Source organism: Gymnoscopelus braueri, assembly GCF_963280865.1.
Source record: "Gymnoscopelus braueri genome assembly, chromosome: 23".
NCBI lineage: Eukaryota > Metazoa > Chordata > Actinopteri > Myctophiformes > Myctophidae > Gymnoscopelus > Gymnoscopelus braueri.
Window position 1 is genome coordinate 19,849,611 of NC_137625.1, and position 24,681 is coordinate 19,874,291.

Sequence of the window (24,681 nt, forward strand, 5' to 3'; positions counted from 1 at the left end):
GTGTGTGTGTGTGTGTGTGTGTTGGGGGGAGTGTCGTCGTTGAGTGGTAGTAGCAGAGAAGCTGTGCTCACGGTCCTCTTCCACATAGGAATGTAGTTATAATCGTTTATCGTGATAAAAAACACTCACAATAATCTGATTTGAACAAAAGTGTCATTTTAAGTTTTAAGCATATTTTGATTATCGTTAATCGCAATTATTTTTGACACAATAATCGTGACATGTAATTTTTATATCGTCCCTACTTCCACACACTGCATTTTCTTTTCTGTACCAACAAAAACTGCTTCTGCTAATGAAGGAGTGTATGTTGTGCCAATCACTGTTTACGTGCGTGTGTGTGTGGGGGGGGGGGGGGGGGGTGTGTGTGCGTGAATTATTTAGCATGTCGGGGAAGTACAGCAGTGTTGACTTATTCAGCCAGGAGATGGAAAGTAGGTTAGAGACACTAACAAACAACCACCGTCTATCCCTCCATCTCTTCATCGGTCTCTAGATCACTCTGTTCATCTTTCTTTCCATAGCTTCCACTATCTCTCCTCTATACCTGTTCATCACTCCCTCTGTTCATCTTTCCCACCTCTCTTATATCTCTGTTCCTCGATCAGAAAGGTTGTTCTTTCTTTCTTTCATAACATTCTCTCTCTCAGTCAGGGAACATATCTGTGTCATTTTAGATTCCTTTGGCTATTCAAAAATAAAATGGCAGATCTACAAGCTCATAGTGCGGCACCGAGTGCCGCACTATGACCTTGTAGATCTGCTATTTTTGAAAAATCGTGAAAGTTTGTGAAAATCTTTGAATATATGTATTTTTAAAGCGAACATTTGTAACTCAAATCTTTGCTTCATGGGGGTCTCTGGAACAAAATATTTTCAGATGGTGGTCCTCGGCCAAATACATTTCTAAAAATGTTAACTGTTGTGTGTGTTAAAAACAGTAGGCCTATGTTGCTATATCAGTGATGCTCCAACTTTTTCATGTCAGGGACCCCCAAAATCATATGTATTTGGCCGCGGACCCCCATCTCAAAATATTTAGTTCCAGGGACCCCCAGAAGCAAAGATTTGAGTTACAAATGTTCGCTTTAAAAGAGTATATATTCAAAGAATATATATTATATTAATGTATAAGAACAAAAAATTGTATAAAATAATGGTAATTGGTTGGTTATAGCTAAAATCTAAAATGACACGGATGCGATTTAATGGGTTAAGTTCAGGATGAATCATCAAAAAGAACTGTGTGACTCAGCCATCTCAATTTGTACCCTGGGGGTTGGGTATGGGTGGGGTAGTTGGCACTGTGGGCCACGACCACTGTGTTTGTATTAATGCGAGTATGGTCATAGTGGAAGTTGTGTGCTGATAGTAAGAGGGTCTGCTCAAAGTCACTCTGTTACACACTGACTGCTCTATCACACGCTTCCTGTGTGTGTGTGTGTGTGTGTGTGTGTGTGTGTGTGTGTGCGCGTGTGTGAGCGCGCGCTTCATGGAAGTAAAATTAATTAAAATCTAGGGGACTAGAGAGAGTCAAGCTATGTTGGTGAAATGCATAAGATATGTATAGAAAGAAGAAAAATAATACTCTAAGTGGAGGCCGAATCACCAACTCTGTTGTGCTGAACAAGAAAGCATAGTTCATATCACTTGTGAATTCATAATTTTCATCATCATCATTGTCATGGTAAAAAAATTAATAAATCTAGAGAATAGTACACCTCAGAGTGTAGCTCTCCGCCAGACCGGGTTGCCAACCTATGCCTGCCCAGCTGCCCTCGCCGGGTGCAGCCATCAGGACACGAGCAAGTGCAGAGAAATAGAATTCATACGACGTTCGTCGTATGAATCGTTTGTGGCGTACCATATGAGCAGACGTGAAAGCGTTTTTTTTGGAGGTGCACTCTAAGGCCCCGAAACATGCGATTCCTCCTTGGGTATGATTGGATGTTGCGTTCATGATATATGCAGTTTTTCGATCGGTTGGACGGTTCTCGGGATACATGGTGGACTACAGGCGGACACGTGCAGAGATTTGATGCATTTACAGTATTGATATACTGTTGGAGACGGCACCTTGTGAGTCAGCAGTATACGGCCTATCAGGTATTATGGTATAACTAGAAAAAGTGCTCCTCGGAGCACAGGTCTCCGCCAGGTCAGGTAGGTTATTTTGGCCTCCTGGTGGCGCTATAATAGGCCAATGTGAAAAGGGTGCCATTTCTTCCTAGGCCGTGCACGGCAATCAGACGCTGCGTTCATGATTTGCGGCATTTTGTTCAAAACGGGCTACTCCTGCAAACTTTAGATGTCAATCTTAGCCAATCAGGATGGAATATGAAAAATCAAACAAATCCATCTTGATCACATGACTATAGAGATCATGTGTACCGATTTGCGTGAAATTTGGATAAAATTTGTTTTACATAAGTCGGCCTCCTGGTGGCGCTATAAAGGCTAATGTGAAAAATGCAGGACAGATGTTTTTCCTCGGCCTCTAGGGAGTATGCGTGCAAAGTTTCACGCAGATCGGTGCAGTTATAGTTAAAAACGCAAATCGGCCTTTTATAGCGCCACCATGAGGCTGATTTGAACATTTTCAAGTGCCATTTCTTCCTCTGCCTAGTGGGAATGAGCGTGTGAAATTTCACGGAAATAGCAAGCTGTGTTCATGATTTGAGGCATTTAGTTCAAAACGGACCAATCCTGCAAACTTTGGAAGCCAACCTTAGCCAATCAGGATGGAATATGGAAAATCCGACCGATCTGTGTTGATCACATGACTATAAAGATACTGTGTACCGATTTGCGTGATGTTTGGATAAAATCTGTAGGAGTACTGTCAAAAAATATGTGTTGCACAAATCGGCCTCCTGGTGGCGCTATAACAGGCCCATGTGAAAAATTGGGGCAGAGGTTCTGAATTGGCATCCAGGGAGTGTGTGTGCACAGTTTCGCTGCGATCAAGCCAACGGTGCGGGAGATTAGCTGTTCACAGACGGACACACGGACGGACGGACGGACAGGGGGTAAAACATACTCTCTCGCCATGCCTTTCGGCCTGGCGGAGACAATAACACACTCTGTTGTACATATATATATCTTCACTGTTATTATGGCTTTTTGACCCAACTGAGAAGTTCCCCTTGTAATAGTGGACATTCACTCATAGTGTCATTCAGGTACAATAGAGCTCAATGCTATTATATTAGGTAATCCTACTGTAATTGACTAGCTTTGTGGGTGCATCAGTAGTTAGAATAGCAATGGTGTGTTTGGGATTGGGAAGGCTTTTTGACCAGTTTACATTGCTTGAATGAAGCTACTCCTGATGGTATAGCAGTACAGCTCAAAGTTAGAACGTTTCTGGTTTGTCACTCTGTGCTGAGAGAGTGATTTTGTGTAGATGAGGATTACACTGGCTGGAGTGCCTTTGAACAACTCAGCGAGGGCCTGTGCTGTGTGGGGAACAGTTTGGGTCGGGAATCACTGTTTTATAGAATTAAGTGGCCTCACTTCCTTTTAGTGGGCCAGACTGTGTGCGCTTGTGTCTTGTTTATAGTGTGGTGTGTGTTGTTGTGTGTGTTTTCCTGGTATCCGCTCGGCTCCACCACAGGAACAAAGCTCCATAGGAAATGTAATTCACATGAGAGCAGAGAAGAGCTAATGCTATTACTGCACCCCACACACACACACACACACACACACACACACACACACACACACACACACACACACACACACACACACACACACACACACACACACACACACACACACACATAATTTTTTCTCCCAGTGCCACAGTCAGAGACAAGGCTGTAAAACACTGTGTGTGTGTGTGTGTGCAGGGTTGGGAAGTAACGGATTACATGTAACGCCGTTACGTAATCAGAGTAAAAAAAAAACGTAACGGTAACGTCTTAGAGTACATTTTAAAATGTGTAATCTGGATTACAGTAACGGGGGTGTTGTAACGGGGGTTACATGAGGATTACATTCTCCCCTTCCCCTCATTAATTTTACAAACAAGTTATACATTATTATAACACCAAACAACCACCTGCAAGAGCGCACACTCCACACAGACGGCAATGGATTGGAGTTGAGCGCAGCGCGCACCTCTCTGTGTAAAATCCCCACAGACAGGAGGCTGCTGCTGCGTCAGGGCGGTGTTGCCAGAATTTGCGAGAGAAATAAGCAACCAGGTCTATGAAAACAAGCCCAAAAGAAGCGACTATAAAAGTCCACACGAGCACTTCAAAGCTATATCGGTCGTCCGTTAAACAATGAGCATATTTATATATGTTGGCTATTTGAAAATAGACGATCTACAAGCTCACAACCGTTCTACCATTATTTACAAGCAACTTCAGAAAAATAAGCCCAATGTGGCTTATAATAATCAGACCAGGCAACACTGCAGACGGAGATACTACATAGGAGACAGGAGAGCATTGGATTGGGGATAAATAATCGGTAGCGCAGTCTTCTCTTTTATGTCAAATAAAATGAGGCTTTTTATTTAAAGAGTAGCTTACGGGGTATAAATATAATTTTATAGGGTGAGTTCTTTGTAGACTATATAAATGAGTCTTTACTGTCTAGTCAATGTTTACAGGGTCACAGGCAGATTACATTCTCCCCTTCCCCTCATAAATTTTAAAAACAAGTTATACATTATTATAACACCGTCACCAAACATTAAAATAATAATAAGTCGAAATAACAGTATGCATGTCGCATGCGACGACCCGTAGGGTGCCTACGCTGTGTCGCTTCCTAGTGGCTGCTTCAAAAAGCTTTCTTGGTGGCTGCCCACTGGAACTGCGCAGTGACGGTGAGCAGCACTGCAGTAGCGGTCTTAACTGTCTGTAGGCAAGGTTAGGCAACCGCCTGGGGCCTCAAAAGTCAGGAGGCCTCATGAGTAGGGATGGTAGGCTACTGAATGGATGCGTGGAGACGGTCAGGACGCACAGCGTGCACCTCTGTCAATATGGTAATGGTAGACACCAGTTCTCTGGTTGAGATTCAACATCAAGTGAAACGCTGCACATAACCAGTGATAGGTTAGATTTAAAGCCTATATTCCAGTTTATAATGCGCGGAAGCCAAGCAACACTTTTGACAGAGAGAGAGGGGGGGGGGGGAATTAAGAAATACTATATTTTAAATAGTGAAAAATACAGAAAATAGGGGGAAATACATAAAATCTCTAATCTGTGATTCTAATGTGATTAATGTGACCCCTACAGTCAGTGAAGTCCAGTGCTGAATGTGACAAATATTGAGACAAATAGGCTATAACCCAATACATAATTTTATGAAATAAATGGGTTATATTTTACAGATAGTTACACTATTCTTGTACTATATTAAAATTAAGTCATCCTTAAACTTCAAGTTAAATTAATTATTTCTGTGGACTTAAAAATCTTCGTTTTATTTGATGGCCTTCTTTTTGATTGGCCTTTTACAGGCCCTACCAGCCTGTAGGGGGAGGTAGAGAGTAACATATTATAATACCAGCCTGTAGGGGGAGGTAGAGAGTAACATATTATAATGCCAGCCTGTAGGGGGAGGTAGAGAGTAACATATTATAATAGCAGCCTGTAGGGGGAGGTAGAGAGTAACATATTATAATAGCAGCCTGTAGGGGGAGGTAGAGAGTAACATATTATAATAGCAGCCTGTAGGGGGAGGTAAAGAGTAACGTATTATAATACCAGCCTGTAGGGGGAGGTAGAGAGTAACATATTATAATAGCAGCCTGTAGGGGGAGGTAGAGAGTAACATATTATAATAGCAGCCTGTAGGGGGAGGTAGAGAGTAACATATTATAATAGCAGCCTGTAGGGGGAGGTAAAGAGTAACGTATTATAATACCAGCCTGTAGGGGGAGGGAGAGAGTAACATATTATAATAGCAGCCTGTAGGGGGAGGTAGAGAGTAACATATTATAATACCAGCATGTAGGGGGAGGTAGAGAGTAACATATTATAATACCAGCCTGTAGGGGGAGGTAGAGAGTAACATATTATAATAGCAGCCTGTAGGGGGAGGTAGAGAGTAACATATTATAATAGCAGCCTGTAGGGGGAGGTAAAGAGTAACGTATTATAATACCAGCCTGTAGGGGGAGGGAGAGAGTAACATATTATAATAGCATGCTAACCTGGTCTATTCTATTTACTTGATCTCATCTAGCCTATGTATAGCCTTAGGGAATATAGGCTGTAAACTAAAGGTATTTAGTGTCTTTTTATTAAAGGCTATGCATTTTATTAGGTTTTATTATTTTTTTGTAAAGGTAAAGAGATTTTATTTGCCACTTTGCCCACACATGGATGGAGGTTAGATCCCATAGGGACGGTTGTGTTATTTAAAATGAGCTAGTTGTTGGTTGTCAAACAATCAAAATGTTACTGTAGGTCAAGATGCCTTTTCTTATGATCTGTTATTAGTTGACACAATGACTCTACAGTAATGTAACTGTTCAGAGAGGTCAAATTCTTAACAATTAAATGACCTTAACCATATTTCTGTTGTCCTTATCTTAATTTCATAGGCTCAACATTCTTGTCTATCAATGGTAAAACTTGTATTATCTATTTAAATAGAGTTTTGCTTAAAAGTAATCCAAAAGTAACTGAAAGTAACTAGTAGTTACTTTTTAAATGGAGTAATCGGGATTACGTTACTGACTACATTTTTTAGAAAGTAACTTGTAACTGTAGGGGATTCCTTTTTAAAAGTAACCCGCCCAACCCTGTGTGTGTGTTATAATGATGTTAGTAATACTTAAGAAACGGGGGGAGAGGAGGGGTTGTCAATATCAGGAACTTCACCACAGAAAACAACTAAGTTACAGAAGCTAGAGAGAGGGTGGGGGGCATAGAGGAAGGGGGGGCAGAAAGAGCAACTTTCACACGAAGCTCACAACACCCACGCTGACTTTCTCAGAGTTTCTGAGAGAGAGGAAGAGAGAGAGAGGCTAGGGTAATAATAATAATAACATCCAATTTGTATAGCGCTTTTCTTGGTACCCGAAGTCGCTTCACAAGACAGAACAAACAACAACAACAACAAAAAACTATAAGTTAGTGACGGAGAGAGTAAGAAAGTGGGAAGAAGAAATGTTGACACAATTGGTGGTGGGAAGCCGGCATGGGATTGTGTTCTTGTCTGCTGCACTACTGATTGCTCAGTGCAGAGTGGAACTGGTGGTGATGACAGTGTGAAACTCTGTGCGTGTGGCGCTGTCCTGATGAAACTCCTCACTGTCAGGTGAAAAGAAGTGGCTGGTGACTCCATGTGTGTCAGAGGAGGCATGTGGTTGTCTACACCAGCAATAGGGACCACGGTACGCAGGGGGAATTGCCGACTACTAAATCGCAGAAAGAATGAAACCAAGTTCAAAGAAAAGGCATGAAAAGTGGTCTGACTGTCACTGACACTCGAATACAAGCCAGAGAAATGTAGGGAGCGAAATAAAGACTTTGAAATCAAGGGAGTTACAGTACACAGGGATGGGTTGAAATGAAAACCCTGTGTGTCACAATCTGCCGCTGGGAAAAGTTGTATTGCAGTCAACTTTGGAATGGCAGCAGCCAAGTGGTGAACCGAAATTTTGAGCCACACTGCTATGACATGTCTCGGTGTGTTTCAAGCAACATACCCGTACAACCCGCCAAAGTATACATTCTTAGGTGGTATGACTGAGAATATTGGCAGTTATTAAACACTTGCACTTACAAATGCAGTAAAAGTATTTAAAATAACCCAATACATTTTCTGTACATTATTGGGATATGTGTTATGTAGGGAGAGTTGGAGAAACGCACAACTAGAGCTGTAGTTTGAATGACTGACGTTTAAAGAGGTTTTTCAGATTGTTTTGAAGTTTCCTCACAGTTCTACTGTAGGTCACTACAGGTCACTGCAGACAGCTCACATTCACATAACAAACAGCCCTCTCTCAGTCTCTGGGTCAGAGACTCACTATGACTATTGCAGTGGTTACCAAACAAGATCCAAAAGAGAAATTTGATGTCTTCCCGGGACCCAAACTAGTGAAAATTGCTAATCTATAAACTCACAACATGTTGTGATGCTCTCTCAGTCTCTGAGTCAGAGACTCACTAATTCAGTGGTTCCCAAACTTTTTAGCTCGAGACTTAAAGAGAAATTTGATGTCTTCCCGGGACACAAACTAGTGTAACTGTTTGGGTGGTGATGTTGTGAGCTTGTAGATCGTCTATTTTCACTATATTATATATATATTTATACGTTTTTCAGAATTGATTCTCTACTTTGCTACTGTATTTCATATCATACATATTTTTATATATTTGTCTGAGTTAAACACTCATGTAAATCAAACTTTATCTCATGCTTGATTTGATTTACATATTACCAGGAAATCCTCTTCACAGTGACTTTGCTTTACTCTCATGCACTCTGTTTATGTAATCATGATGTTTTGCTGCTGGACTGTGAGGGCAGGGGAAGTTGTACGTTCACAAAATAATTATGTCCTGTGGGGGGGGGGGGGATGTTGACTTGGTGTAAAAAATTTAAGTGATTCAGTGTGCAGGGAGAAAGCAAGAACATAGAAATGAAAAGCTGTCTCCTGTTTTCAGAGGTTGCGACGGTTGTCAACCAAATATCGCACAGAGAAGATTTACCCGACGAACGTAGGAGAGAGAGAGGAGAACGTCAAGAAGAACAGATATAAAGACATACTGCCATGTAAGAGTACACATGCACACACACACACACACACACACACACACACACACACACACACACACACACACACACACACACACACACACACACACACACACACACACACACACACACACACACACACACACACACTCTTCCATGTTTGAACACATGTATGTCACTGTGACATCTGGTAGATTATAGGAATGTGCATCAACATGAACATGCACTAACTTAATGTATAATGCACTATATGTTATGTGTGTGTGTGTGTGTGTGTGTATGTGTATATATATATATATATATATGTGTGTGTATATATATATATATATATATATATATATATATATATAATATAAATAAATAAATAAATGTATATGATCACTGATAATAAATAGATGCATAGAATGCATCGAGTCACGAAATCACAAACATGTATACTCAAAGAACAGGTGCAAGCAGTCATGCATGACTCTTGCACGCACACACACACACACACACACACACAGAGCTCTTAGGAAGTAGTTAATAGCCCAACATCTGTCTCTCCCATCCATCCATCCAGGCTTTTAGTGAATGACCTACACACAAGTCAATGGGGGCGAATATCCATGACAGATGTAGTGTAAACTCTATCTCACTCACACACACACACACACACACACACACACACACACACACACACACACACACACACACACACACACACACACACACAGGGATGAAGATAATGCTGTGTTCCATTAACCTCTCTCCACTCCATTTGTCCTTGTTTGCCCTCTCTCTCTCTCTCTCTCTCTCTCTCTCTCAGTCGACCACAGTAGAGTCAAGCTGACATTAAAATCGACCAATCAGGATACAGATTATGTCAACGCCAACTTCATCAAGGTAAATGTTCAGCTAACTACAAGATGTTCTCCTTCTGATGACACGTTATGAGTTTTAATACTGGGTTGAAAACCTCTGAATTTGCACAAATCAATCTGCTGTACAAAGACAATTGTTTTGGATTAAACAACAGCAGCACAGTAATTAACCATTTCAACCCTAGACTTAATAAATTGGATCTGAGTTGGCTCTGTACTTGGGCCGCTTTTTTCCCTCTACAAATCTCTTGTAGATCGCCGATCTACAAACTCACAACATGGCACGATGCGTTGTGAGCTTGTAGATTGGCTATTTTTGGCTAATGTTTGGGTTCAAGTGGTTAAAGTGAACATTTCTTTCTTTGTCTGTCTCTCCCTCCCTCCCTCCCTCCAGGGTATAGATGGACCAGAAGCCTACATTGCCACTCAAGGTCCTCTGCCAAACACAGTGATTGACTTCTGGAGGATGATCTGGGAATACAATGTAGCGGTCAGTATATGAGTCAACACAGTCACACACACAGATTATTGATCATCTGAAACCCAACCCCAAACTTTAATTGTGATTACATACTGACCACTGTGCTTCTGTCTGCAGGTTATTGTAATGGCCTGTCGAGAGTTTGAGATGGGCAGGGTAAGGCTATGCCATTGTGTGTGTGTGTGTGTGTGTGTATACGCATATTGTTTTATTTAATCTGCTGGCAACATACCATGAGGACAGTCTTGAAGAAAGTTAATCTGACGAGGAGCTACAAACCTCCATAATCCCTCTCTCAGAGGCTACAAACACAACCGGATGGAAGTTAATAAATGGAGAGAGATAGCATACACTTTGTTCACCGTGTCTGTTGCCAGAAATGGTGGAATCTCCAAGACGAGTAATGTCAAAGGCAAAACGCATCGGGGGGTGATGAAAACAAACTGCAGAGAGATCCAGGTGTCAAAATCACCATTTTAGCACTGGGTGGGGTCTAATGTTCAGCGCTCCGAATTGAGTATAAAACAATTCTGTTTCAGGAAGCCGAATTTCTTTAAAAAAAACGTTGTTAGAAGTATGCTGCCAGCTTTAGTGTGGCTGTTTGTGTGCATCATTTATCTCTTGATTGGGAGATTCCATTTTTACACCCTTGAGTTAAATTAACACTCAGGATTGTATTGAGTATAGAAGACGTGTTGACAGGAAGTGGTTGTGTTTTCTCAACTGTCCATTCTTCTCCGTTTAGAAAAAGTGTGAGCGGTATTTTCCCATGCTGGGAGACGAAGCCATGACTTTTGGCTCCTTCAGAATATCCTGTGTAAGTAGAGTGTGTTATGTGTGTGCAAACACACACACACACACACACACTGTCTGTTTTTATTTTTGTGTGCATTTTCAATCTTATCAGCAACCGACAATATGGACATTAAAAGTTCATGCTAATGTCTCTTTTAGCCATTGCATGTCTTTTAAGCCCAGTCCACACCAATGGTTTGCAACACAACTACCGGTAGTTGCAACTTACAAAGAGGTGCAACAGTCTGAATTGAACCGTTGCAGGTCGTTGCAGTTTGGGGATTCTGTTGCAAGTTGTTGCAGTTCCAACTTGTCTCTTTGCGAATCACTGGTGTGGACTGGGCTAGACAATTTATCTTTATCTTGTGCTTGTTATTCAATGTATCTTTTAGTCAATTTATCTTTTTGAATTGTTAAAAAATACTTCTTGTTTTCTCTCTCACTCCATTTCTATCCGTCTGTCTTTCTCTCTCCCAAGTTAGGGAGAGGATGATAATCATTGATATGATGGTTTGGTTTGGTTTATACTTTGTCATATAAATCTCTCCCTCTCCCCCTCTCCCTCTCCCTCCCCCTCCTCCAGGAGTCTGAGCAGGCCAGGACGGACTACTTCATCAGGACTCTGGTGGTGGAACTTGACAATGTAAGTTCTCTCAACACTGATTGATTCCACAATGAAGATGATAAAAGTTAGGGAGAGGATGATAATCATTGATATGATGGTTTCTACTTTATTTGTCTTATAAAACACTCTCTCTCTGTGTGTAGGAGTCTCGTAGGTTGACTCAGTTCCATTATATGAACTGGCCGGACCATGATGTCCCCTCGTCTTTTGACTCCATATTGGATATGATTGGTTTAATGCGAGAATACCAGGAGAATGATGATGTTCCTATATGTGTTCACTGCAGGTTGGTCAGTTCTTCTATACTCATAAACACTCACTCACTCACTCACTCTGTTGCCATGTGTGTGTAATCAGGCTATAATGAGCTGCCTGAGGACAGTTCCTGGTTCCTCTGTTACACAGCACGACATGATGTCACAACTCATTCATACCAGCTTCTGTGCGTGGCAGTTTTGGGATAAATTATCTCTGGGGGCAGGCATAAGTGTGTCTTTCTTGTGTGTGCATCTGCATGTTCTACTGTGTGTGTGTGTGTGCTTGTGTGTGTGTGTGTGTGTCCGCACACATGTGTAGTTGCATACTGTATACTGTATGTGTTTAAACCTAAACTGTGTGTGTGTACAGTGCAGGCTGTGGGAGAACTGGTGCAATCTGTGCTATCGACTACACATGGAACCTGCTGAAAGCTGGGGTACGACACACACACACACACACACACACACACACACACACACACACACACACACACACACAGGCCTGTCACAATTATTACGCAATCGCCTAATTGCAATTATTTTGCATAATTGACAAATTCGTTTCCATGTTGAAAGATTTTCAAACATTTCCCAAAAATAGCAGAAATAGCAGATCTACAAGCTTACAACGCGTCACATCGTGGGCCGTGGCGCGTTGTAAGCTTGTAGATATGCTATTTCTGCTATTTTTACTATAGCAGAAATAGAAATAGAAATGTTACAATTCTTTTATGTATGCAATTATTAAATATGTTGTTTCATTGTATATTTCAGTTATTTGTCATATCTGCCCAGTGTAATCTTTGATTACGATGCCTAAAAGGCAAACATAAATGTAATTTGTATTCATAGTGTTCCAATGTTCATAGTGTTCATAGTGTTCCAATGTTCAATGACAGAGAGACAATTAATCGTCAACTTACATTTTGAAATCGTGACAGCTCTACGCACACACAGACACACACACACACACACACACACACACACACACACACACAGTAATTGTTTCATACAAACACTGTGAGTCCAGGCTTGATAAACATCAGATCTGTTTCATTTGTAGAAGATTCCAGAAGACTTCAACGTGTTCAACTTGATTCAGGAGATGAGAACACAGAGGCATTCTGCAGTCCAGACTAAGGTCTGACCCTACAACGTTTAAAGGACCATGCCACTGTCAATACATGTCATTGTCTATTCACAGCCCAGGCTGTATAGCTTACATAAGCGTTGACCATTTACCCCTTAGTTGCTTTATTTATTGACATTATCTCCAAAGGCATTCAAATGTTACCAAACTAACCCGATTAACTGAGTAGAATGTTGGCTAAACATCATCGGACGGTAAATAAGTCATAGATGATGTTTTCTCCAAGGACTTAAGGAGCTTTAAAATGCATTAAAACACAACAATAACATAAAACTAACAATATATGTAATGTAATGTTTGGATTACCTATCTCGAGCAAGTTTACGGTCTCTGCAGATAGATTTTCATACCATGCTGAAATGCACAGAATCCAAGCTTCTTAAAAAATCTAACATAAGGGGGCACGGTGGCGCAGTCGGTAGCGCTGTCGCCTCACAGCTTGAAGGTCCTGGGTTCGATTCCCACGGGGACGTTGTTGGTGCTGGGGGCGTGTCTTCTCCTCCGCGTCATCAGCACCCATACCCTAGGTGGGGTTGGCGAAAGGGCCTACTCTGTGTGGAGTTTGCATGCTCTCCATGTCGTGAGGGTAGTTAATACCCTCACAAAAACATGTCGCTATACCGCCTCCCCCATGACAGCCGGGGAGCCTGATGGAGGGGAAGAGAACTGGTTGGAATAACGTGTTCCTTTCACATGCTACGTCCTACCGGGGAAACTCCCCCCTGTCAGGTGACAAGGTGGTCAGTTGGCTCTCATGCATTGAAGGAGGCATGAGCTCGGCCCTGGGCTCCCTAGGCTGGTGGGGGGAGTGTAGCTCCCAGGATCACTTAGAAAATTGGCCCCGGGTGAAAAAAGGGTTACAAAATCGTGGGATAAAAAATAATAACATACCATGGTATGCTTTGGAAAATGGTCAGTCGTAATGTGAAGTATACTGTGAGTCAATTAAACCAGGTTCCCAAACGTTTTAGCTCAAGACCCAAAAGGGAAATTGGATTTATCCCCACGACCCAAGCTAGTGAAAATAGCCAACATACAAGCTTCTGAGCTTGTAAATCTGCAATTTTATCTATCGTTAGGGTACTTCAAATGACGCAAGTTCTATAAGAATACAATACACTGTAATAACCTCTTATTGTGTAATAATGGTAATTACAGATTAATACACAAGCAAAAGTGTGTGTTAAAAAAAAGAAGCTGTTATTTGGTAATGATACATTGTGTAGTAACTGGTTATTACTGTACATCTATTTAGTATGTATTATCTCTTGTCTGTCTGTCTCTATAGGAACAATATGAGTTGGTTCACAGAGCGATAGCTCAGCTGTTTGAGAAACAGCTGCTGGTCCTGGAGAGCCCAACCAACACACAGATACATGACAGCATGGTACAGTAGGACACACACTCTACACGCACTGTACATACATGTTTTTTTTCTTCCGTGGGTTGACCCGCTTCGCCCGCCCGCGATAATTGCGTCGTAATGTATAACCTGTCCACGGGACCTACCGGTCGGTCCGCGCATCACTAATACACACACACACACACACACACACACACACACACACACACACACACACACACACACACACACACACACACACTGTATCATGTTCATCACACAGACGACATGTACTTACTCTCCATCACGGCATGCGCGCACACACACACACACACACACGCTGATAGAGAAACAGATGCAATTCAGGGGAATGCACACACATCCAAACTATTTCAGAGATTATTTTCAGAGATTATATCCGCACACGTTTATTTATTTGTCAGATCTGATGTTCCTGAAGACCTTTTTAGGTCCAAATGTTTTACTATTAAAATAAATTTGAGTGAAAAAAAGAACAAAAAAATTTGTTTGCAGAACTGCAGATATATTATGTTCTTTTTACTATTATAGAGAAACAGGACAGGATGTCTCTGAGTAGCCAGGAAAATGGCAAATTACTGAGTCACAGAGGAGAGAGGGAAGGAACAAAGGATAGATGGAGGGAGGAGGGGAGAGACAGGAAAGAGAGGATAAAGGGAGAAAAAATAGAAACTATGAGAAAAGTAAGACTAAGACTACTAGAGGTAGAGGGAGCAGACCGAGGTATAGAGAGATATAGTAGTTATAATATAACTACTATATTATAGTCAATGAGAGATATAGATCTAGTTTATGTTTTTGACACTTGCTTTGACAATGTAAATGTATGTGCTCAACTGAATTGAATTGGGAGTAGAATGGAGAGGTAGAGAATTGGAGCAGAGATCTGAAATAATAATGACATTAGTATAATTCAGATAATAGTTCATATAATGAATCATAAACAAACAGTGGAACATTGCAAAGCATCAGGAAAATTAATGGAAAGGAGATAGACAGAGAGAGATACTGCAGACCGACAGAGCGAGAGAAAGAGAGAGATACTGTAGGCAGACAGACAGACAGACAGACAGATATATGACAGACAGACAGAGATAGAGATATGACAGACAGACAGAGAAATAGATATGACAGACAGACAGATAGAGATATGACAGACAGACAGAAAGCGATACTACAGACAGACAGAGAGAGAGAGATACTGTAGACAGACAGAGAGATCGAGAAATATAGATACTACAAACAGACAGATAGAGATACTAGAGAGAGGAGAGAGGGAGGAAGGTTTGGCTGTGTTCCAGCAGCTGTCTTCCTGTTTAGGAAGCGACAATGACATCATCATACTCCCACAATGCATTTGGACCCTGAGAATAATGGCATTTTCATTATGGAAAGAGAAGCCACCACACACACACACACACACACACACACACACACACACACACACACACACACACACACACACACACACACACACACACACACACACACACACAGAGATGGACTTGGTCTGTAGTGATTCAGTTAATGCAGCACTCCCACTTTGACTCACTCAGTCAGCCATTGTGAGGGACTAAGATAGACTGGAAATGCTCTTAATGACAGCGCTAACAATAGGCCTACACACACACACACACACACACACACACACACACACACACACACACACACACACACACACACACACACACACACACACACACACACACAGGCCCAAGCCAGACCTAATTTGACCTTATGTTGTTGTCTCCTCTGAACTGAATTTCCTTGCATGTTTTCCTGAGCTGACTATTAGGCACACACACACACACACACACACACACACACACACACACACACACACACACACACACACACACACACACACACACACACACACACACACACACACCACGGACTGAATGAGTATTTTCTGAATTTCCTCAGTCATGTCTTTGGTACAGGAACAGATAGGTGGATACAGAGGAGAGACAGGCAGAGATATATAGACATAGATGCTTGCTTATTGTCGATAGATTTTAAACTGTGTGTGTGTGTGTCCAGGATGAGAGCAGTCCAGACAAGGCAAGCCACCAATCAGACGAGGAGAGATTGGACACACCTCCTCCGAAACCTCCCCGTATACGCAGGTAATACACACACATGCACACACACATCCTCTTACATATGTCTACATACACATTAGAGGTATTCATGGGTTGTGTGTGTTAAACTAAAAATAAAAAATGAAATACTAGCACATTTGAATTGTATACCAATTGTATACTAATTGCAATACCTATTTGTTGTTGCAGTATGCTGTTTTATTTTGAACATAATTGACATTAGAACTGTGGAGTGGGGTGCAGTGAGACCTGTAGAGTGGAGTACAGTGAGTGTTTGCCTTAGGGACACAATGTATTAATGGAGCACTTTGTGACACTTTGAAATGTTCAGTAGTGTTGAACGCACCTCCACCCTAGGCTGTTTGGAATGCACCTGGTAGGTCTTTCATTGTAGCACCTTTAAAAAATGACATTGTGGCCTGGGCCGTGGCGTTACGGTCCGGGCGCCCTGGGCTGCGGTGCCGGCCTGACAGCGTGTCACGGGTTCGACTCCCGTTCCCGACGACCTTTGCTGCGTGTCGACCCCCCCCCCCCCAATCTCTCTCCCCATTTCCTGTCGGCCTGCTTTCCCTGTCCTAAGATAAAGGCATAAAAAGACCCCAAAAATCTTTAAAAATAAATAAATAAATAACGTTGTGCTTGACAATTAAACTGATATAAAATAGTGTTTTTTTCTATAAGTGATATTGATAAATTCAAAATATTATCCAATTATTCCATGCCACCCCTAGACTGGGGTCACGGCACCCTGGGTTGCGGCAACCACTTTGAGAAACCCTGGTCTAAATGCCTGTGTGTTCGTCTTTCAGTCTGTCTCACTATCTAACCCCCTACCCTACAGTAGAAATAATGACAGTAGGGTCTATTTATATCCACATAGTCTGCATTCCACTGGCCTCACTCCCCCTGGCTCTATGGAATGGAGTAGGTGTGTGTAGGGAGGATGTTTTCTGTGTGTGTGTATGTGTGTGTGCATGCACGTGTGTGCGTGTGTAGGGGGGTATTTGGTGTGCGTGTGACACCGCTGAAATTCCACTGCGGCTGGCGTCAAAGTCACGCACAGTGAGTCATGGGTGTTATGGACACTCAGACACCCCTCGGTGTCTCCATGCCCCACATAATGTCAGTCCCACTGTGACTTCATGTGACATGTCTGTCCACTCTACTCTGACTTCAGTAAATCCTGACATTCTCAGCATTTGTGTATAAATCATCATCCGCTAATAAACAATCTTTTGACTGGTGATTGAGTAGTAAGCAATTTAAGAGCATGTGTAAATGTTTACTAACGCTTCTGTTTGCTCCATAAATCATCTATGAAACAGATTAAAAGGAGTAAAAACTAAACATAAAAACAATAAAAAAATAAAATCTGACGCAAGTCACAAATTTAAACATCTGTAAATGTTTACTAATGCTTCCGTTGTCTACATGAATCGACAAATGCAAACAAGTTTAAATAAAAGTAAAAAATGTATACAAAAATAAATGGTGAAACGGTTAAAGCAAAAAGTTGGAACGTTTGGCTTCGGATTCCTAAGTAAACATGTTCTTTATGTCCTCATGCATGTTTTATGTGAAGACAGTGACTTTCTCATGTATGGAGCTCACACTGAGAACTACAGTAGCTGTCTAATTAAAAACGCACCATTCCCCCTCAGAGACTCTTATGTGTGGGGCATACATTGCCTGTACTTGGTGTGTGTTGCGTGTCCTACATTTGCGTTTGAGGCTTTATAAGCGTGCGTGTGTGCGTGCGCCTCTTTGTGTATACTGTTGGTGCATTCATGTTTTCTATCCCTACCCCAGTAGTTCATCCTTTCCAGATGGTTGCATAGCTGGTGTGCCCCAGGGCAAGGCAACGGCTTATGTTTATACTACTGCAATGGTGGCCCGCTCCACTGTCTTTTTGGCTGTGTAGCTTTTATAGATTAACACAGATTTCTCTGTTGGTTAAACATTGAAGATAAGCTTTTTGCACATTTTACCCCCCTTTTCTCCCAATTGAGTTGTTATGCCAATTCCCACTGCTAACCCCTACAGTTGGTCATGGGGGGCGGATGTAGACGAGCACATGTCCCCTCCGATACACATGAAGTCACCAGCGGCTTCTTTTTCACCTGACAGTGAGGAGTTTCACAGGAAGGACGCAATGCATGCAGAGGAACACATTATCCCTGAGCAACCTGTAGGAGTAGCTAGCTGTGTGTTGCCATGTCCGCTTATTATAAGCGACTTTGGGCTTCTTTTTCTGTGAAGTTGCTTGTAAATATTGGGTTGTTGCATTTCTTTGGGTGTAGTTGCTTATGTGGTCTAGTAGTCGCTTCTTTTGGGCTTATTTTCCTAGACCTGGTTGCTTATATTTCTCTCACAAAATCTGGCAACACTGGTAGCTAGTGCAGCGAAAGATCACCCTCCCCATCTGGCTTCCCACCCTGCATATTTTGTAAAAAAAAAGAAGAAAAAGTAAGCTGCTTATTTTATTTTGAAATGTTTTTGTCTTTAAGCTCCAAACACACTTCAGTTTTATATCCATGGTGGAAAACAATGTTGAAGAATTGTACAACGCTTACCGTGCCCAACATAAAAGCTTAAACATTCATGTGAAGCACGTGTTTACTGCTACATGTCCCAAAGCTCACACTATCCGTTAAAATTTGTCAGAAACTTGGAAAATTGCCTTCTATCAAGTTTTTGTAAGGCCGTGATTACTCAGGTGTGATGACAGATAGCAGAAAAATGCTGGCGATCGCAATGCTAACAGCCTCTACGACTTGTAAAACACAAATCCCAGTGGATCATTTTGAGAATGCTCTTTATAATGCTCGGTCAGAGACAGAACACAGGAAGTAGAGCACATGGGAAATTTTGTGCTACTGTTTTTTTTTTTCTCTCTCCCTGCTCCTAGAATTAATGTGCACGTACAGCATAGATTTAACGCAAGCACACAGTTACTTAGAGATGTTTGACTTTAACTGCTTATTATGACCCCTGACAGCTTGTTGTTTTCATGTTACTGGCCTTTTAGGTATATTTACATGTAGCTGTCTCATACTGTTTCCACAAAAAGCTAAACGTTAATGTTTTGTTACTCATGTACAAAGTGTGTGTGTGTGAGAGAAGACACCATTACACTTTTCTGCTTTGATTTGCTGAGGATGTTTATGATTGCATGGTAAACGTGACTGGTATGCTATGTATGTATGCATATATGGACTTTAGAGCCACTATGTCATACTATATAATTACTATCTTGTATGAATGCATACATGTGTATATGTAAAACATGTGTGTTTTAAGACCATGAGTTATTGCGAACGCTTACTATGTAACCATGCTCGGGTTGTGAGTGTGTGTGTGTGTGTGTCTGTGTCTGCCGCGCTCTCATTGGCTCGCGCCCCCATGTGACTCGAAACTCCGTGCTGAAATGCCAGCAGCTGCACTGCCTGTATACAGCGTGTGTTCACGCTCTCATTGGCTCGCGCCCCCATGTGACTCGAAACTCCGTGCTGAAATGCCAGCAGCTGCACTGCCTGTATACAGCCGGCAGAGTGCGGCAGAGTGCACTACTACAGTGTGGTTGAAATATGGCAGCCACAGTCAATCTGCGTTCGCCTCCAGCGTTCGCGCGTCTTACTTGTGTAATGACTAAGTGTTATGTTATGCCTTGTTTGTTTATAGTGCCTGCCACACTGCACTCTGTGTGTGTGTGTGTGTGTGTGTGTGTGTGATTATGCCACTGTCCCATTACGAGGATGTTTATAGCGTGTACAAAGCCCCCGACCCAGTGTGTGTCGGCCAGGGGTTATTCTAGTTAACTAAAACTAAGGAAATAACGAAAACGATAATAACCCTGTTGTGTGATTATCTCTTTGTTGAGATGAGCAATCCTACAGTAGGTGATATGCTTGGCTCACCCAGGTCAGGTTTGTTTTTATAGTTAATCCTCATGGAATCATGGAAGGCTAACTGTTAGCAGCCCTGTTCCTCCCTGGACACACAAGTAGCTTGATCCTATTATCGTCTCTCTCTCTCTCTCTCTCTCTCTCTCTCTCGCTTTCTCTCTCATTCTCTCTCTCTTTCGCATTCTCTTTCTTGCATGTCACTCTCTTTCTCTTGCTCTGTCACTCTCTTGCTTACTTTCTCCCTTCTCTCCTCTTTCACAGAGTCATGTGCTGATTTAGGCTTGAGACTGGCTGTAGTCATGTGCTCTTGATTTGGCACACTACCACATCTGTGTGTGTGTGTGTGTGTGTGTGTGTGTGTGTGTGTGTGTGTGTGTGTGTGTGTGTGTGTGTGTGTGTGTGTGTGTGTGTGTGTGTGTGTGTGTGTGTGTGTGTGTGTGTGTGTGTGTGTGTGTGTGTGTGTGTGTGTGTGTGTGTGTGTGTGTGTGTGTGTGTACATGATTTGAACACACACACACACACACACGTTGTTTTCTTGGTGGAAACCCGGCCTCTTGTCTTGAGGTTTTAGTTTTCCATCCGAGTGCTTCTGGTTGGGTCATAACCTCAAACTCCCACACATCCTCCCCACCTCTGTCTGGGACTGTTCATCATGTTGTCACCTTCACATGCTCCTCTGGTGACTGTACGGGACTTTCACACTGTAAAATCCTTAACAGTTAATATTACTCTGAGAGTGTTAAAATTACTGTTAATCTTTACACTCTAAATTAATAAAATTGACACACTCAGGATTTTGCGGCACAGGGTTCTGTGTGTGTGTGTGTGTGTGTGTGTGTGTGTGGTACTATCGAACTCAGGACAGATAAGCAAGCTGATGTGTGACAGATTTAACCAGTCACAGGAAGACCGTCCACCACCTGGTGGTGAAACGGTGTAACAGACTCCAGTGGTCTGTCATCATCAGTATTTTTAAAGGCAGTGTTTTAGAGAATAACCTGTCTTCTCTTTCTTTCTTTGTCTCTGTTTCTCTTCTCGTGTCCCTCCCTGCCTCCCTCCAGTTCCCAGCAGGAAGGTGATGTGAAGGAGGAGATTTTACAGCCCCCGGAGCCACGCCCTGTACCCCCCATCCTCACCCCATCTCCCCCATCTGCCTTCCCCACCGTCACCAACGTACGGCAAGACAACGACCGCTACCACCCCAAGCCTGTCATCCATGTTCTGGCTAACACCACCAAAGCAGAACCCTGTCCCAGAACACAGGTAGCTATGGAGGCACTGAATATAATAAGATGTATTTTACATGACTAAGGTCACATGGACAGATTTTTATTGTTATAATTATTTTTATGGAGGACGAAAATCTCTGTTTAGACAAATACCCATATGTGAGTAGGCAAGGCCTGAGAGGGATATCCAATTTATGCTTTGAGTGCCAAGCTGTGCTCGACACACGCAAAAAAAATACTGTCTTCACAGCGCCTTTATAGTCACTTGTTTAGGACTTGTCAGGATGTAGATAGATACCTCCTCACCTTGTGAGAATCCACTAAGATGTTAGATTTTCAAAACTGTCCATATTGACACAATTGTTAATATGATACAATTTGTAAACAATGTAGTACTACTACTTTGCTTGGAACTTTGTTTACAAAGTAGTATTACTCCCTCCTCTCTCTCCTACTACTGTAGTAAGGTAAGTGACACTTGTCACACAGCATGAATTGACATTGAGACGGTGTAGGACAGAGAGGTAGATCATAAAATGATGAATCCCTCTCCTCTCCTCAGAACCAGGTAGATTTAGAAACAGATCCTCAGTCAGAACCCTGTCCAGAAACACAGACCAGTCCCTCGGCGCAGAGTCACCAGAATCACCCCGGCTCCAAGCCCCAGAACCAGACTCCATGCCAGGTCTCTGATCCTGACCTCAATGAGAACTACAACAGCAAACCCTCGCCGCAGCAGACAACGACGACGTCCGAACCGGTTCAACCGCAGACCCCCTCCTCCCCCTCCCCCCTCTCTCCCTCAGCTCTGGAATGTTCCGGTGTTCCTCGCATCGAGAGGAAGTTGAGCATCGAGATCAAGAAGGTTCCCCTGCAGGAGGGGCCTCGGAGCTTTGACACGTCCTCCTCCTGCTCCTCCGCGGGGGTCGGAGGAGCAGGAGGCGGTGGGCTGAACGCCGGCGGCTCGGCCGTGCTGCAGAGAGGCCACGCCTTCAAAGCCCGCTCCAACCAATCCCTGCTCACCTCCAGCTCGTCTCTGTCGGAGGACTCAGAGGAGACGGACGGAGGAGGAGGAGGAGGAGGAGGAGAGAGTCAACCGGACAGACCCACCCACCTCCCCCTGAGGGGGGGGAGAGCAGGAGGAGAGGGAGTGGAGGTATGCAAGGCGGGCTGGGCCCCGGCCTGCGGGGGGGTGAGCCCCGACAAACAGCACCTCCCCAAGACTTCTTCGTCCTCTTCCTCATCGGACCGCCCCGCCCCCTCCCTCTCCTCCTCCTCCTCGCACCTCTCCTCGCCCTCGTCCTCCTCTTCCTCCACCCCCGTCAGGACTGCCCTGAGCTTCACCAACCCGCTGCACTCCGACAACTCGGACGGCGAGATGGAGCAGCTGAGCATCTCCACGGCGACCGGCACGGTGACGGCGGCGCCTCACCATGGCGAGCAGCAGCAGCAGCAAGTCAGGAAGGTGGTGCCCATGTCCATCGCCGGGCACACCTCCCCGTCCCCCGTGGCGACCACAGCAAGTATGTCAGTTTGGGAATTTACGGTGGTTACCGCGGGTACGAGTTAACGATTAAACTTGACTAACTGTACTAACAGGACTCACTCACTGACTGCCTGCCTGGTGAAAGTAACTAACACAGGAACTGCTTTAGTTTGAATCAATAGTCAGTTAGATAGTGATTAGGGGAAAAAAGATAAAAACATGGGAGTTGAAAGGTTAGTAATGTGGGGAGATGAGTTAAAACCTCGTACTGTACAAACATAGATGAGAACAACAACAAACATAACAAGCTGTAAATGTGTGCTGTTGAAACGGAGGACTGCTGTAGTCTTAGTATCACATATACTGTATGTGATATACATACTATATTATCAGTTTAAAGAATTACGGTTCACCCCCTGACTGGGTGTGGCGTTGGCGCAAAATGGCCACAGGGTAAATATGGTCAGTTGGTAGAAGCGCCTCCTTCTGATTTCCATACCAGCTCTGAGCTCTTACTTGCTGAGCATTCAAAAATATAAGTGAAACTAAAATTAACCACTCAGACATCCTGTATTTGAATGTTAAGAGGGAGTTACTTTTAGAAGGAATCCCCATGGAGCACTAATCATTCATATCATGCTCTCTCATCCTTAGACAGGGAAAACATTTTCTTTCCATTTATTTGTGTTTGTCACCATTTCTCTGATAGATATAATACACTTCATTGATCCCTACATTCAAGCGTTGCTGTAGCCAGGATAATACAGAAGGTGCCAGAACAGGATGTGGTTGGCAACCTGTCAAACAATCTGTACAGTCTCCGTGTATATTCTCTGCCTCTAATCAGTATTTTTCTTCATACACATGTCATTAAGCAGTAGTTATACATGATCTGGCGCTCAAGGACACTTTTAACAGAACAGATGGCTACAACAAGGCTTTTCACTCCAGGGCTTTTGAGAAACCCTCAAATAAGCCAGTGTAAGACTCTTGAGGCAGTAGCAGGACTGAGAGTCCATGCAGCAGTCCCCAGATCAATGATAATTTACTAACAACTGCTCCTCAGCAGTTGTTGCCCTCCAGGCCCTTATTGAACAGCAGGACTGTTGTAGTAAACATTTCTCTTGACATGAGATTTTAACAGAACTAAACCAAGCCCTTGTTTTCACTGACCTGAGACTGGGAGCAGCGGAGTGTCGTTTCAGATTAAGCCAGTTCAGTCAAAGTCAGATTTGTAGCACTTTCTCTCGATGCCTCTTAAATAACTATGGGATTGGCATTCGGAAAAAGACGGAAGAGTCATTCTCTGGGTTACGGAAGAGATGGTTAGTGGGCTAAGAAAGACAGACAGACCGCACCGCACTGTAATGACAGGCTATCTCTCTGTGTACACGCAAACACACACACACACAGACTCGTATCTCAAACAGCACAGTACTGTATGTTGCGCAGCTGTCTCTGAGGCAGACATAGAGAGAAACGGATGGAAACAGAAGTGGCAGAAACCAAGAGAGAGAAAGAGAGGCAGTTAACTACACAAGAGAGAAGGATAGACAGTGAGACAGTGTTTCCAGTGACTAGAAAGCATGACAGAATGTCTAATTCTCTTGGTTTGGACGGAATGCTGTGAATGTGACTGACTAACATCTGTCCAAACAACTGTACACTGAG

General features: G+C 43.0%; 1 protein-coding gene across 5 annotated transcripts in view; it reads left to right on the plus strand.

Moving 5' to 3' along the window:
• ptpn12 (protein tyrosine phosphatase non-receptor type 12) overlaps positions 1–24,681 on the plus strand; it is a 44,870-nt gene that overhangs the window by 11,573 nt on the left and 8,616 nt on the right. For all 5 annotated transcript variants that reach the window (XM_080421033.1, XM_080421032.1, XM_080421034.1 and 2 more), the window contains exons 2-14: positions 8,643–8,751; positions 9,542–9,618; positions 9,991–10,086; positions 10,195–10,233; positions 10,823–10,894; positions 11,456–11,515; positions 11,641–11,783; positions 12,125–12,191; positions 12,818–12,895; positions 14,193–14,291; positions 16,329–16,414; positions 21,357–21,558; positions 22,087–23,047. In XM_080421033.1, coding sequence (XP_080277159.1) covers positions 8,643–8,751; positions 9,542–9,618; positions 9,991–10,086; positions 10,195–10,233; positions 10,823–10,894; positions 11,456–11,515; positions 11,641–11,783; positions 12,125–12,191; positions 12,818–12,895; positions 14,193–14,291; positions 16,329–16,414; positions 21,357–21,558; positions 22,087–23,047 — 2,089 coding nt within the window. The remainder of the gene's footprint in view (positions 1–8,642; positions 8,752–9,541; positions 9,619–9,990; positions 10,087–10,194; positions 10,234–10,822; positions 10,895–11,455; positions 11,516–11,640; positions 11,784–12,124; positions 12,192–12,817; positions 12,896–14,192; positions 14,292–16,328; positions 16,415–21,356; positions 21,559–22,086; positions 23,048–24,681) is intronic.